The sequence below is a fragment of the Mustela lutreola genome, chromosome 4 (assembly GCF_030435805.1).
Source record: "Mustela lutreola isolate mMusLut2 chromosome 4, mMusLut2.pri, whole genome shotgun sequence".
NCBI classification, from domain to species: Eukaryota; Metazoa; Chordata; class Mammalia; order Carnivora; family Mustelidae; genus Mustela; species Mustela lutreola.
In genome coordinates, this window is record NC_081293.1 from 64,739,431 (window position 1) to 64,755,914 (window position 16,484).

The 16,484-nt window shown below is 40.6% G+C and overlaps 1 protein-coding gene across 1 annotated transcript in view; it reads left to right on the forward strand.

Moving 5' to 3' along the window:
- Positions 1-16,484, forward strand: part of ANK3 (ankyrin 3) — a 675,561-nt gene that overhangs the window by 106,443 nt on the left and 552,634 nt on the right. The window contains exon 2 of the mRNA XM_059170184.1: positions 7,104-7,142. Coding sequence (XP_059026167.1) covers positions 7,104-7,142 — 39 coding nt within the window. The remainder of the gene's footprint in view (positions 1-7,103; positions 7,143-16,484) is intronic.

Sequence of the window (16,484 nt, forward strand, 5' to 3'; positions counted from 1 at the left end):
TCTGAAAACAGAAGCAGACAGGCCAAATCGTATTTATATTGGGCGTTTGCTCTAACAGGCACATTCAGCCCTCATGGGTCTGAGAAGAAGGAAGAGGTCAGGATGTGCTACTTAAACCCTCTCCTTCCGCTTTGCTTTCTACCACCACCTGCATGTGATCTGCTAAGTCCCAGTCCTCTGCCTTCCAGAGTTTCTGTTTTGCTTCAAAGTCTTACCCTTTTCTACCCTTAGCAAGAGTGATGGAAGTTCTTTGTTTTCTCTGCATAGGCGATAAGGAAGGAGGACTTACAGCCATGTCTCAGGTATCTTCTACTAAATTCTCTTTCTCGGACAAACACTGATGAATGTTGAACTATTTCTGCAGGTAATAACTGATGATTTACACTTCTTTAGCTCAGCTGAGAAATTAGCCATCCTTTCTTATATTAATTTTATAAGAAGATGTTTTATAAGATCTAAATGGATTTATATGGCTAAACTTGGAACAAAACAAATGGCTGTGGGGCACCTTGGTAGCTCAGTTGGTTACGTGTTTGCCTTTGGCTTTGGGTCAGGATCCCAGGGCCCTGGGATAGAGCCCCACATCAGGCTCCCTGCTCAGCGGGGAGCCTGCTTCTCCCTCTACCCCTCCCCACAGCCCATGCTCTCTTTCATGTTCTCTTCTGCCTTCCCATCTCAAATAAATAAAACCTTTAAAAAACCGCCGGAACACAAATGACTGGTTTGAAGACTGACTGTATTATAGGGTGGCAGCATTGTTGCAGAGGGAGATAAAAATGGAACCAGACAACTTGGGCTTGCATTCAGGGCCCATGTGTTCACTGTATGACTTTGGGTAGCTCATGTTACCTCTTCAAAATTCATTTTCCTCCAGGCACTGGGTGGCTCAGTTGGTTATGCAGCTGCCTTCGCCTAGGTCATGATCCCAAGGTCTTGCAATCGAGCCCCGTGTCAGGCTCCCTGCTCAGCAGAGTCTACTTCGCCCTCTCCCTTCCTTTGCTTGCCGCTCCCCTTGCTTGTACTGTGTTGCTCTGTCAAATAAGTAAATAAATAAAATCTTTAGGAAAAATTCATTTTCCTCTGTGGATGGAAATAAAAATAATGTCAAAAAACAGTATCGTAAAGGCTTCAGTACTATAAAGTCTTCAGTATTATAAAGATTGGTTTAAACCCATGACCAACATCAAATTCAATGATGAGACTCTAGAATCTTTAGTATTTTAATCCATTAAAAGGCAAGGATATCTACGTTCGCCCTTACTTTTAAACATTGTTTTGGAAGTTTTGGCCTGTGTAATGTGTGTGCTAAAAAAAGCAAGTGAGAGAGAGATGATTGTGGAAAGGTAAGACTATCCTAAGAATAACTGAAATGAAGATTGACGTGGTCCTATGTAAAAACAGACAGGTGGGAAGAGCCAGGGCGGTTTTAATGAAGTAGTTGGAGATGCTTTTCCTGCCGAATGTTACGTGTACTATCAAATTTACCCTGTGAGCACAAGAACAGACAGATGGTAAGAAGACGACAGACAGCCCTGAATCTGGTGTCCAGCCACTGACTTAATGAGCTAAAATGCTATAGAGGGCACTAAACTGTTTTCGGTAAATTGTTGTTTAATCCTTACCACAAAACTGTAAGATGGGTATTATGATACCCCTTTTACAAATAAGGAAACTAAGGTTTAGAGTAGTTTAAAAAAAAAAAAAACTGACCGAGGGGCGCCTGGGTGGCTCAGTCGGTTAAGGGTCTGCCTTCAGCTCAGGTCATGATCCCAGGGTCCTGGGATAGAGCCCCACATCGGGCTCTCTGCTCAGCAGGGAGCCTGCTTCCCCCTCCCTCTCTCTGCCTGCCTCTCTGCCTACTTGTGATCTCTCTCTGTCAAATAAATAAATAAAATCTTTAAAAAAAAAACCAACAACTGACCCAGGTGCCAAACTGACATTAGAGCAAAGGTTATACCTCAAATCAATTGCTTTCAAAGTGAATATTACACAAATGAGCCATGAAGGAGTGAATGATTTTAACCAGTGGTGCTGGAGAAAAGGCGGAGGGAGGCGGTTGTCAGGAATCACATTAAGTACTCATCTTACCATACCTCCAAAAATTGTACATGGATCGAAAGGGTAAAAGCTGGTGCAGGGGGGAGGTGGTTGCAGGGCTATTTAATTGCAGTTGGACTGAGGAAGAACTTTCTAAGCATAGAAACTGTGGAAGAAACCACAGAAGAAATGATTGATAAGTTTGCATAAAATTTAAACTTCTGTGCATCAAAAGCCAGTATAAACCAAACCTGAATGCAAATAAGACTAGGAAGGCGAATGAAAATATACAACTAAGATACACAAATGATTAATATCTTTATTGTGCAAAGAGCTCTTACAAATCAATAAAAAAAAACCTCAAATGTCCTAAGTAAAAACGGTCAAAGGCAATAAATAGGAGAATTACCATAAATTTTTTTAATTGCTCAGAAGCACTAATAAGAAAAAATACCTAAAAGTAAAAGTAGATACCATTTTCACTGTGAAGTAAAAAGAATTTTATGAAATTGTTAAGGTGCATTTGAGAAATAGGACCTGATATACACAGCTAATTGTCTTTTTGGTAGGCAGTCCGTAGACATATCTCAGATATATTGCAGTTTTGGTTCCAGATCACCACAATGAAGTAAATATCGCAGTAAAACAAATCATATTAATTTTTTGCTTTCCCAGTGCATATAAAAGTCATGTTTACCCAATACTGCAGTATATTAAGTGTATAGTAGCATTAAGTTAAAAAATATATATACCTTAATTAAAAATTACTTTATTGCTAAAAATGCTAACCATCATCTGAGCTTTCAGTGAGTTGTAATCTTTTGTGCTGATGGAGGGTCTTGCCTCGTTGTTATGGCTGCTGATCAGCGTGGTGGTTGCTGAAGGTTGGGGTGACAGTGGCAATTTCTTAAGATGACAGTGAAGTTTGCTGCATCGATTAACTCTTCCTTTCATGAACCATTTCTCTGTAGCTGTGATGCTGTTTGACAGCATTTTAACCACAGTAGAACTTCGTTCAGAATTGGATTCTGTGCTCTCTGACACTGTCCCTGCGTTCCCAACTAAGTACGTAACATCCTCAGTCCTGTGTTGACATTGCAGCCGTCTTCGCAGCATCTCCAGCAGGAACGGATTCCATCTCCAGAAAGCACTTTCTTTGCTCATCCATAAGAAGCAACTCCTCATCCTTGTAAGTTTGGTCACGGTGGGAACAGCCAAGGCGATTTTGATGAAGGAATCGGAGATACTTTTCCTACCGAATGGTATGTGTACTATCAGATTTATCCTGTGAGCACAAGAACGGACAGATGGTAAGAGGAAGACAGACAGACAGCCCTGAATGTGGTCTCCAGCCCCGCCGTCCCATCTCCAGGCTCCATTTCTAATTCTGGTTCTCTTGCTCTTTCCACCACACCTGCAGTTTCTTCCTCCGTGGAAGTATCGAACCCCTGGAAGTCATCTGTGAGGGTTGGAATCTACTTCTACCAAACTCCTGTGGATGTTGCTGTTTGGTCCTCTTCCCATGGATTATGAATACTCTGAATAGCATCTAGAGTGGGGAGTCTTTTCTGGACGGTTTTGTGCTGATTTTGCCCAGATCAGAAGAATCCCCATCTATGGCCCCAATAGCCTTATGAAGTGTCTTTCTTTTTTTAAAGATGTCATTTATTTATTTTGAGAGAGAGTGAGTGAGTGTGTGCATGGCCGGGGGGAGGGGCAGCGGGAGAGGGAGAAGCAGGCTCCCCGCTGAGCAAGGAGCCCCATGCCGGGCTCAATCTCAGGACCCTGGGATCCTGACCTGAGCCGAAGGCAGACCCTTCACTGACTGAGCCACGCAGGCGCCCCATGAAATCAATTTCTTAAATAATGAGACTTGAAAATCAGAATTACACTTTGATCCATGGACTGCAGAATGGATGGTGTGTTAGCCACTGAAAAACATTAATCTCGTTATGCATCTCATCAGAGCTCTTGGGTGACCAGGTACATGGTAAGTGAGCAGTAATATTTTGAAAGGAATCTTTTTTCTGAGCAGTAGGTCTCAGCAGTGGGCTTAAAATATTCAGTAAACCGTGTTGTAAACAAACATGCTGTCCTCCAGGCTTTGTTGTTGCACTTTCAGAGCCTATGCAGAGAAGACTGAGTGTAATTCTTAAGGGCCCTGGGATTTTCAGAATGAAGAGTCAGTGAGTGTTGGCTTCAGTCACCAGCTGTGTTAGGCTCTAACAGGAGAGTCAGCCTGTTGTGGAAGCTTTGAAGCCAGGCATTGCCTTCTGCGTCGCTATGAAAGTCCTAGATGACGTCTTCTTCCACTAGAAGGCTGTTGTTTGTCTGCCGTGCAAATCTGTTGTGGAGTGTGGCCACCTGCATTGTTGTCTTAGCAAGATCTCCTGGATGACTTGCTATCGCTTCTGTATTACCACCTGCTGTGTCCCCTTGTGTTTGTATGTTCTGGAGACGGCTTGTTCCCTTGAAGCTCATGAATCAACCTCTGCCGGCTTCAGACTTTTCTTGGGCAGCTTCCTCACCTCCCTCAGCCATCACGGAACTGAAGAGAGTCAGGGTCTGGCTCTGGATTAGGCTTTGGTGTAAGGGGATGTTTTGACTGGTTTGATCTATCAGACCACTGAGACTTTTTCTGTATCAGCAATAAGTCTGTTTCCCTTTCTTATCATTCGTGTGTTCACTGGAGTAGTACTTTAAATTTCCTTCAAGAACTTTTCCTTTGCATTCACAACGCGCTATAGGAAGCCTAGTTTTCAGCCCATTTCAGCTTTTGACATGGCTTCCTGGCTAACCTCTGTCATTTCTTGGTTTTGATTTAAAGTGAGAGGCCTGTGATTCTTCCTTTCACTTGAACAGTTAGGGGAATTTTAGGGTTATTAATTGTCATAATATCAGTATTGTTGGAACTTAAAGGAGTAGGGAGGCTTGAGGAGAAGGAGAGAGATGGAGGCACCAGGGGGTCAGGGGAGGCTCGTTCGTGGAGCAGTCAGAACATTTCTCAATTAGGTTACTGTCTTTGTTTGGGCAGAGTTCACGGTGCCCCCATATTACTGATCACAAATCACTATGGCAAATATAATAATAATAATGAAAAAGTTTGAAATAGTATAACGATTATAAAGGTGCGATGCCAAGTCCCAAATGGGCAAATGCTGTTGGAAGCATGTTGGAAAAAGGTTGCCACAAACCTTCAACTTGTAAACAAAACAAAAAAAACCCAAAACCACCACCACCACAACAAAAAACAGTATCTGCAAGACACAATAAACTATAGTGTGCCAGTATTGATTTTTGTTCTTTCGGTGGGCAAACTATGGACACGTTCCATGGAAAAAGCTTATGCCGTTTCTTCAGAAATGCCATTTTGGTGAATTTCACTTAAGGAAACTAGCAGATACAATAAGATTTTTGTGCAAGGATAGTATTGTAGTGTTAGATGGACTAGATAAATAGAAAAATGGCACACCTTAAATAAATATTAAGAAACATTTGAACAAATGGTGTCATGCCAATGTGAAAATTAGGATGTAACTGTGAGGACTGAGTTTCGAAGACACTCCAAGGTAAAAATGTTTCACTGCTAAGGGAATTTGTGTATAATCCTAATCTTGTTTAGAAGACCCTGTGCATATGTCTGTGTATATTGAAAGGGAACGGCAAAAGATATCAATTCTGTGCAAAGTGGTGTGATCATGATTGGTTTTTATTTTCTGTATTTTGCATATTTTCTATTATAAATGCATAGTGCTTTTATGATTATAAAAAGTTATTGAAGTCACTGTTTTAGAAGTTGTGAAGATTAAATATGGAAATATGGCTGGGAATAAAGTAAGGTTTTAGAAATGTGAATTTCCCACTTTCCTTTATTGGAACCTCAGGAATGTTAGATTTCAGGTTTAATTCTTTATGATTTGATTCGAATTTTAAAAACTTGGTAAGAGTGGGGCACCTGGGTGGCTCAGTGGGTTAAGCCTCTGCCTTTGGCTCAGGTCATGATCTCAGGGTTCTGGGATGAGCCCCGCATCGGGCTCTCTGCTCAGCAGGGAGCCTGCTTCCTCCTCTCTCTCTGCCTGCCTCTCTGCCTACTTGTGATCTCTATCTGTCAAATAAATAAAATCTTAAAAAAAAAACAACAAAAAACAAAAAACAAAAAAAAACCTTCCTTGTCATGGAACTTGAGAGGTCAAAAAAAAAAAATTGGTAAGACTAATTCCTGTGACATCAATTTGTCTAGCTTTTGGTAGCATTAACTGATACGTAAGCCTTATTATAGCTAAAGATACAAAGTACAGTGTTCCTTTCCTCACATTCTATATATTTAATCTTTGATACCAGTTGGAATAATTTGCATCTTGCACATGTTACTGTATCCTAACAGGAAATGAGCTAAATGCATTTTCTCCTGACAGAAATGAAGTTAGCATTTTGTACAAGCAAACGTCAGCCTTGTGCTTGGTCTTGGTGTGCCTGCCCTCACAGTAGGTCTGTAGTTTTCTCTTTTGAGGCTGGAAGAGTTTGAGAGGAACCACGTCATCTCTTGTAGAATCTGGCGTTTGGCTTTTATCTGCTTTGTTATTCTGGCCTTTGGTAAACAATATTTGGGAAATGAAGTTTGAGAGAGAACATTGGTTTCTCATAATAGCTGTGAAGAGAAATGGTAGGAGAAAGTGTTTTTCCTGTGCCAACATTTTCACACAGGAAAGACTGTTTTCACAGTATATTTGTTACCCCATTGAAATTGTATCTCATGGGCATATTCCTTTCCAGTTCAGGTTCACACTTTTTATGTATTTGACACAACTTTATTTTTATAAAAATGTTATTCAGATTATTGGTGCCTTTGACTTGGTGTGCTTTTCTTTATGGCATTAGTTGTATGAACATTTCCCGCATGTTCCTTTGTTCTCTATGGCCCATTACATTTCCTTTGTTTTACTTTGTGTACCTTTTAAGGCACTTCCTGAGTTTTTAAGTCCATTCATAATAATCGTTTGTAAACTATTGTCACAGTAAATATGAAATTCTTTCATGTTTGCTGAAATTCATTTCTTTGTTTCTAGGGTGACTATGGATTCCATTATTCACGGAGCTCCAGAAAGGTAAAAAAAAATTGACACTGAAGACCATATATCTATATCTATAGATATCTATATATCTATATCTATATCTATATTTTTTATTTTCCTTCTTTGTTATAATTATAAACATGGACTTAAGTGAATTATATATCAGATGCTATTTTTTAACCTTTTAAAATTTTAAATTAGAGAACATTTTGAAAGCTTTTATGGTTTTGCCTCGTGGGGCCACCTGGTCGCCTGGCCGCGTGCTGATGGTAGAATGGTACCTTGGGGGTGTTAATTGTGTGCCACATCTGGTCCTCAGCTGTGCAGTTGGAGATTTGCTTTTATGGCATCCAAGAGTGACCTTGTCCCCTGGAGACTGATGCAATGTCACTTTCTCCATTTATAATGCCATGAAAACCAAATGCTTGGCTCAGTTCTGTAGCACATTCTCCGTCTGAAAAGCCTAAGTGGACGTTTAATTATGATCAAATGCTTCTTGATCTGGAATTAGGAGAGCCTGTTTGATGATTATAATAGTGGAAGTCTTTTAGCTGTGATAACCCAGTGCCTCCTTGAGGGGAGCTCTGCTCAGTGGGCCCCGCAGGCTGCCTTTTTTTCTCCTTCCTCTGTACAGTGACGGGCAAATGCTACAACTCTCTCCCTGTCCTCTCCCCATCTTCCTGCAGTTCCCAGCCCTCATCTTTCCATATGCTTAATAGCCACTGTCTTCCAGCTCTTAGTCTGGGAAGTATCTGTTCTTTGCAACAGCCAGACTGAAGGAAGGGTTAGGATAGGCATTTGAACGTCAACCCGACTTGGCTCCATGTGCTTGGGCAGTATACGGCATCGCTCTGTGCTTCGATTTCCTCACCTGAAAATAGGTTATTAATGGCCCTTCTCTCATAGGTTTGTGGGGAGAGAAAACATTTTACTTGGTGACATAATAAGAGCTCGAAAAAAGGTCAAATGAGGAGCACCTGGGTGGCTCAGTCAGTTACGTGACTGCCTTCGGCTCAGGTCATGATGCCAAGGGTCCTGGGATCGAGTCACCCTTTGGGCTCCCTGCTCAGTGGGGAGCCTGCTTCTCCCTCTCTCTCTCTGCCTACTGCTCTGTCTACTTGTGCTCTCTATCTCTCTGTCAAAGAAATAAATAAAATTTGAAAAAAAAAAACAAAAGTACTTTAAAAAAAAAGGTCAAATGATACAATTCATGTTATTATGGCTTATTGTTTTTCCTAAGGTGACTTTTGTTCCTTTATGTATAGATTTTATTAGGGTGGGTTATGCATAATTGCCATTTGGAATGTCAGAAATTGTCTAATACCAGCTACTTTATGTGGCTAAACAATTATAACTTTCTCCCATCTATGGAACCTTTAGTTATTTTACTGTTCTAACATGTCATTACCCTTATCCTTTGAAATGCAGATACACTTGGATCATCTTCTTAAATGATGGTTTTTTTTTGTTGTTGTTGTTGTTATGCAGTGAAATGGTAGAATAATACTGATTTTTTGTCACGAACTACTCATAAAAATGATAATGTAGTCTTTTGAGATTTTCACATTGGTTTGGTAGGCGTTTTTCATCATATCATCAGCTCGGCAGGATTTCGTAATGTTGCCAGTAAGTGTTATTTGTGTCACTGGTAACAAATGAAAACAAAATTCATTGGAATCCTATTGATAATTCCTTCTTACCTGTATTATGTCTCACCTCTTAAAGAAAGTTTGTATTTTTCAGGTATATTTTCTTTTCCAATAATTTTGAGGGGCAAAAGTATGACTATCTTTGTTTTCTAAAGTTAAAAAATAGAATCATATGTTGAATAATTGGACCAAGATTTAGTTAGTAATCTAGTTAGTTGAGCAGAGGTCTTCATAATTTCAAAGCTAAGATGGGATTTTTCTAGCTCTCACCCAAAATTCTCAATTTATATAGTTGGGTAAATAAAAATCTTAAGAGGGGTGCCTGGGTGGCTCAGTGGGTTAAAGCCTCTGCCTTCGGCTCAGGTCATGATCCCAGGGTGCTGGGATCAAGTCCCACATCGGGCTCTCTGCTCGGTGGGGAGCCTGCTTCCTCCCCTCTCTCTCTGCCTGCCTCTCTGCCTACTTGTAATCTCTGTTTGTCAAATAAATAAATAAAATCTTTAAAAAAAAATACATGTTGTCGTATTTCGACATTGAAATATTTTAGTTTTTTTTTTTTGAAACTTATACGAGAATGAAACAACCATTCATGTGTAAATTTAGGACTTTGTTATTCTGTCTTATCTATTTGTGCACAAACCAACCTCCTTTACCAAGCCTTTATCCGTTTAAACACCTTCCAGAATGTGCTTATGCTACCTTCTGTAGCAGGGTTTTATATGGAGCTTAAATACTGTCTTTCCTGAAGTTTTGACTTTGTACCATGACATCAGAAGTCTTGAGGCACTGGCATTGCCAGGCTGAAATGATTTCCCTAAAGGCTCCAATGCCACAGGAATTCAGTTAGGTAAGTGAGTAAAACTGATTGGGGGCAAAAAGAGCCTGGGAGTTGTTGCATTTTTTTTACCCAGAATGAAAGGTTTCTTCTGATTTACATTTTTGGTATCTTGGGAGTGCCTCATGGCCTCTTTTCAGTTTGGATATAAACTCAACTGCCTTGGCTCGTTGGAACCCTCACTGGCCCATCAGCTTAGTTTGCCTCCTTTCTCTCCTGTCACAGTTTCAAAGAACATACCAGAAGACAGAGATCTGAACTTTAAAGAGATCCCTCGCTACTTGGCACCCACTCCAGCTCCTCTGTCTCCAGTCAGTTAATGGTCCAACCCACTTTGCCAGCAAGCGGATGTCTGGGGCCTCAAGAGGGAACACAGAATCCTTCTTCTGAATTTTTGTGATTGAATCCTCGCACCCACTTAAAATATTAAAGATATTTAAGATTCAGGAGATAATGACTTCATCATGCGCTAGTTGAAGGGTGGCTTGGAAGAATTCTGAGTTTAATGAGAAGAGCATCAGTACAAGTGAAAGGAAACCCATTTTTAAAATTCTGGTATCTGATTCTTTCTTTGTTTTCCTCCACCACTTTGATTATGTGTTTTTTATAGAATGTGAATTGAATGGGCAGCATTTAAAGAAACCAAGGTCACTTTTTCAATATCGTACACTGAAGACTTGCCTAGACAAGCCTTTGATTTAGATGTTTGTAAGAGTGACTTGACATCTGGAGATAGGTGTGCTGTCAGAACGTTCGATTTACTTCATAGAGGAGCTGAAGGAAAGCACAAGCCTCTCTGATAGAATTCTTTTGTCTTTGAACTCTGGAATATGAGTAATCAGGAACAATGCCGCATTGTGTCAGGCAAAGTCTGAATCCCGATGACACAATTCTAAGATCTCTCAGAATTGACTCATGCCCAGTTTAAGGGTGTGGGTTACCACGAGGCTGACTAAAAATACTTGGATGTTTGCTGTGCCTTGCCAAAGTTTGTTTTCTTTCTGCCTTCAGAATAAATCAGCGCTGCCACAGTGCAGGCACGATGCTGCCCTGAAGGGCTTTACGTGGGGAGACTGGCTTATATCAGGGTCAGATGTGAGAATGTGCTGGCCTCATGGTCTGTCGCTTCCCTTAGCCTCAGGACTGACCTGACGACACGCTTTCCTCTCTGCTCCCTCAAGTGGGCTGCTTTTAGAAGGCGTGTGGTCTGTAGGAAGAGAAGACTCCCATTTTCATTTGGGAATATCAGTCCTTAAACACATTTCCTTGGCATTCAAGGAAGACGTGTTTGCTTTGATTTCGGTTCTAAAGGGAATAATGTTATTGCGGGCCCTTTAAAACGTGTGTTAGGGGACGCCTGGGTGGCTCAGTGGATTAAGACGCTGCCTTCGGCTCAGGTCATGATCCCAGCGTCCTGGGATCAAGTCCCGCATCGGGCTCCTTGCTCGGCAGGGAGCCTGCTTCTCCCTCTGCCTCTGCCTGCCATTCTGTCTGCCTGTACTCACTCTCCACCCCCCCTCTCTGATAAATAAATAAAATCTTAAAAAAAAAAAAAACAAAAAGTGTGTTAGGAATGCAAGTAAGAGCGTGTGAGACAGTTGGGGGGTGTGGATCGGGAAGATTAAAGAATATCACTTATTCAGAATATTTACGGAAGTATACAGTTTCCATATATTAGAAATCATCTTACGATGACAAGTTGTTGGTTCACTCATGTATAGTTGTCACATACAAGTAGGACCCAGTTTGAACCCATGAGCTTAGAATCCTGGCTCAGCAGAGCAAAAGATTCATAACCAAATATTGTGAATGTCATGTTCTCAGAAAATGCTACTCTCGTCCTACTCAAGAGAAAATATAATTTTTCAATTTTTCTTCTGTTTTTCAGTACGAGTACAAAGTTGTTTAGAATCTCAGAAATGAAGTCTGATATCACAGTGTTTTCTCCCAGGCATCTGATTGTGGTCTGTTTATTGTTTAACATCTTCTTTTAGAAATTGCCTCTCCATGTCGTTGGGCAATATTTTATAAGGGTATTCATATTTTTCTCATCAATTTATGAAAGTTTTTTATGTATTAATATTATTAGTCCTTTAGCTTTATTTCGAGGGCAAATATTTTTATAGAGTTCTTTTGACTTTTATTTTTCTTATGTTTAGCTTGCAGAGTTTAATGTAAAAATTTAGCAGACATATTTATTTGGCAACTATGGTGGAACTCTTATTTGTAGAATTGTTTTTCAAATATGGTAATTTTTAGAAAACATGCTTGGATACAGTTTCAGATTGTATTTTTGATCTGAAAACCAAAAATCAAAAAGTGGTAAATTTGGCTGAAAAGGTAGGCGAGAGTCACTTTGGGGGCTTTGAATTTTCAGCTAAGGAGATCATTCTGGTATAGATGTGCTTCATATTAAGTTGGATACGATTGTGGGTCACAGTATGATAAGGAATCAGTGTATATGAGTCTCCTTTGAGGCAGGTGGAGGAGATGCCATGTGGTGGGACACTGTCATATTATTTCACTGTGGTGTTTTTTGTTTGTTTTAAAAAAATTTTTTTTTTTTAAATTTATTTGACAGAGATCACAAGTAGGCAGAGAGGCAGGCAGAGAGAGGAAGGGAAGCAGGTTCCCTGCTGAGCAGAGAGCCTGATGCGGGGCTCGATCCCAGCACCCTGTGATCATGACCTGAGCCGAAAGCAGAGGCTTTATTTAATCCACTGAGCCACCCAGGCACCCCTGTTTGTTTTTTTAAATATTTTTATTTATTTATTTGAGAGAGAGAGTGAGAGAGAGCATAAGAGGGGAGAAGGTCAGAGGGAGACGCAGACTCCCTGTGGAGCTGGGAGCCCGATGTGGGACTCAATCCCAGGATTTTGGGATCACGACCCGAGCCGAAGACAGCTGCTCAACCAACTGAGCCACCCAGGTGCCCCTGTTTTTTATTTGTTTTTTAAAACTCTCTTGGAATTCCCCTTTGTGACAGACTTTTTTTTTTTTTTTATGGATTTATTCATATCACATCCAAATCTATGATCACATCTGAAAAGGTTTCATGTGTGAACATGTCTTCACGGAGTCTCTAGAACTCACATTAGTATCCTGGAATTCTAAGGTAAATTCTTGCTCTACGGCTCTCTTCTTCTTCTTCTTTTTTTTTTTAAAGATATTATTTATTTCAGTCTCAAGTAGGTAGAGAGGCAGGCAGAGAGAAAGAGAGGAGGAGGAAGCAGGCTCCCCACTGAGCAGAGAGCCCGATGCAGGGCTTGATCCCAGGACCCTGAGATCATGACCTGCGCCGAAGGCAGAGGTTTAACCCACTGAGCCATCCAGGTGCCCCAGCTTTCTTCTTGATATTGAAAGATGTGGCCCTAACTTGACTAATGCTAGAGTTCCTGTTCACGAGCCACCTCTTTCTGGAGGACAGAAGACCTCGTGGTTGGTGTCTGGCAGACCTGCTAGTTAGGAATTGTGAACAAGATGCTTGACTTGTATTCCTCAACTTTCTCATTTCTGACGGGCAGTAGCAACAAGTGTGTACCTCATAGAGTTTTTATGAAAAGGAAATGAGAATGCGCCATTCCCCCAAATTCCTGCTACATTATACATGTTTGAGAGATGTTTAATGTCCCCATCAGCAGCAGGCAGATGCCCTTTCTTTCCTTTTCCTCAGCTCGTGATACTATATTCTACGGAGTAGGAGCCTATCTTCTACGGAGTAGGTTCAGAGGGAATGAGGCTAAAACCCAGAAAATTGTGAGGACTAGACATTTTAATAGTGTAGTAATAAAGCAGTAGGCAAGAGATTGGTGATGGGGCTAGGAAATGATGCTTTAAAATCTAATGGCAAGATGATCCCGGTTTCTTCCTGTGGATACTGCCCACGTCTCACCCCCTCCGTGCCCATTTGTGATACTCTAGAAGTTGGATCAAAATAGATGGACAGGATTTGACAATGTTCGTCTTGTTTTGGCCTTTGATGGTGTATGTTGATCTATCTAATCTGTGTGTTATCACTAAATATATGTCTATAGATGTTATTGTATGTGGCATGAATGTGTAGACAAGTGTACATACGTGCCCACATATACACACTCTTTGTATAATATATATATAACATGATGTAAGTGAGAGCTCGAAAAAGTCTCCATAATTCCAGGTCCCTGCTGAGCCTCTCGTTAGGAGTTACTCTGCTAATTCATCCCAGGGGGAAGACCTGGGGAGGAGCTTCAGTGTGCTAAATACTGTTTACTCTAAGCTACAATGATGGGTTTCTTTCTTCTCAATGGAGCGTAATGGGTACCCCACTGCTCAGTCTGTAGCTCCCAACTCAAGAGGTTATTGGAATACAAAGTGATTCTGTCTCAGGCCAGAGAGAAAGAAAGATAGACATGTATTTTTCTTAGTTTCACGGAAGAGAAAAAGACTTCCTGATGTAGCTGACTGTGGTTTGTCTTTTTTTTTTTTTTAATAAAGTTTGTTTTCCTAAGATTTTATTTATTTATTTGACAGAGGGATAGAGAGCACAAGTAAGCAGAGCGGCAGGCAGAGGGAGAGAGAAGCAGCCTCTCTGCTGAGCAGGAACCCCAATGCGGGGCTCGATCCCAGGACTCTGGAATCATGACCTGAGCTGAAGGCAGCTACTTAACCAGCAGAGTCTCCCAGGCGCCTCTCTGGTTTTTGTTTTGAGCCTATAGCCACTCTGCTGATAATCACTTCAAATAGTGCAGTAAAGGGGAAGGAGCTCACATTTATTGAATGGCCATTATGTGCTATATGATTTTAACTCATTTGATTCTCCAAGGACTCTGTGAGGCCAGTTGGATTTCCCCCAATTTATAGATGGGAAACTGCAGCTCAAAGCAGTTGGTAAACAGAGTTCTGATCTGAACCCAGGTGCAATTGATCCCCCAAATCATGCTCTTTCCAGGGCTATTCAGTCTGCTGCTACATTCCTTTATGAATAAGGGAGACTGGAAAAATTGTTCAGAGATTTCCCCGTTTCTAGTGTTGACCCTGGCCGTGCACACCCAGGAGAACAGCAGGTAGCTGCTTGCTGGCAGGAATAACCCTGAAGGCAAGTTTCCTTCTCAGCCAAGAGTCCTCCGTCTCTCTGCCCTCTGCCTTGGGGTACTGCCTTGGTCTTCTCTGTTTATCTTGGCTTTCTGACTTTTAACCTGCCTCCCACCTCCCAAAATGTTAACATTTGCTAGATTTGCTTTGTGACTAGTAAAGCCATATTGGTGACAGTTATTTATTTCACTTATTTATTTCAACTCGGATCCAGTGTTTTGAATATCCAGCTATAATTTGACGCATGTATAACCTCCTGAGAAAAGAGGCAGCAGTTAAGATGTCAGCCCTGTCAGGATTCCTAAGCGCTCTGCTGATAGGTACTTGGAAATGATATAGATAGGACATATGCTAAAACCTTCTGGCGTGTAAATATGTTGCTCTTTAGCAGAAAGTTTCCAGGATTCGATAGGCAGCCTTTTGCAATGATTTGGGTATTCTGGGCTGGATCAGCCTTTCGTAGATTTTTTTTTTCTTTTTTTTTATATTAGAAAGGGAGGAAGTGTGTGGTAGAAGGAAAAGTAGGTAAGCTTAAGAGTCTGATGGGTGCAGGCTTTTTTCTTTTTTTTTAAGTGTCCAGTTAGCATATAGTACATCATTAGTTTTTGATGTTGTGTTCAACAACTCATTAGCTGTGTATAACACCAAGTGCTCATCACAATATATGATGTCCTCCTTAATATGGTAGGTGCAGTCTTAAATTGTAGGCCCATCTCTCACTTGTCCCTGACAAGTCCCTTTACCTCTTGGGGTTCTCTGGTTATCCATCTGTAAAGCGGAGGTTGTACCTGCCATTGTTTATAACACCCAGTACAGTGCCTAGCATAGAGCATCACCGAGTAAATATTAGTTCTCCGCGTCTTGACCTGGAAAGTAATGCTTTTCTTTCTTTCTTTCTTTCTTTCTTTCTTTCTTTCTTTCTTTCTTTCTTTCTTTCTTCCTTCCTTCCTTCCTTCCTTCCTTCCTTTCTTTCTTTCTTTCTTTCTAGTTCTTGCCTTTAGTGAATGCATGTATATAGAGGGAAGACTGATTAAATAAGCCTTTCCTCCCATCGAAACTGTCTTCCCTTTATAGTTCGTATCTGTTCTATTTTAAATAAAGGTTTAAACTCTCTCATTTCCCTGATACCTCTGCATGAGATAAGACTTGAACTCAATATACAACAACTAGTTGGGTGCATTCCATACATCTGTTCTGCACAAGTGTTCTTCCTGCCGGATCTGGGGTTCAGTGCGTTGAGAGGCACATTTTGCTAGACTTAGCGATCGATGATTCCAGCACATTTATCAGCATAGGTGATGCTTTTGAAATTATGCAGGAAACAAAAATGACTAACGCGGTAGGTCAATGCTAACAGCCATAGGAAAAAACACTTCTTGGCTGGGGAAGAGGTTTGGGTTCATCTCACATTTTTTTTCTTTCTTCTGTGAATTCTGTGCTCCTGATAAAAACTTGCCTGTCCCATCTGCCTTATTAAGTAAGTGCAACCGTTTCTACAGATAATTTTAAATGTGCTCAAATGTTAACAGTTAATGAGTATAAGTCTAGCAAGCTTTCATTGTAAATTAATCAGCAATTAGATACTGTCTGGTATCTAAAATTAAAATTACTGTTCTTTTACTTTTAAGTCAACAGATGAATAAGTTTATATGCAAGGTATACTTTTTAACGAAAAAGTAAATATTTTTAATCACCAAATAAGAGAAGAACTTTCTCTCTACAGAAATAGACATTTTTATAAAAGATGATGTGTACTTTTTCTAAAGCATCTCATGAGATCTATTAATTTCATTAATCAAAAACTCTAACATTATCTTT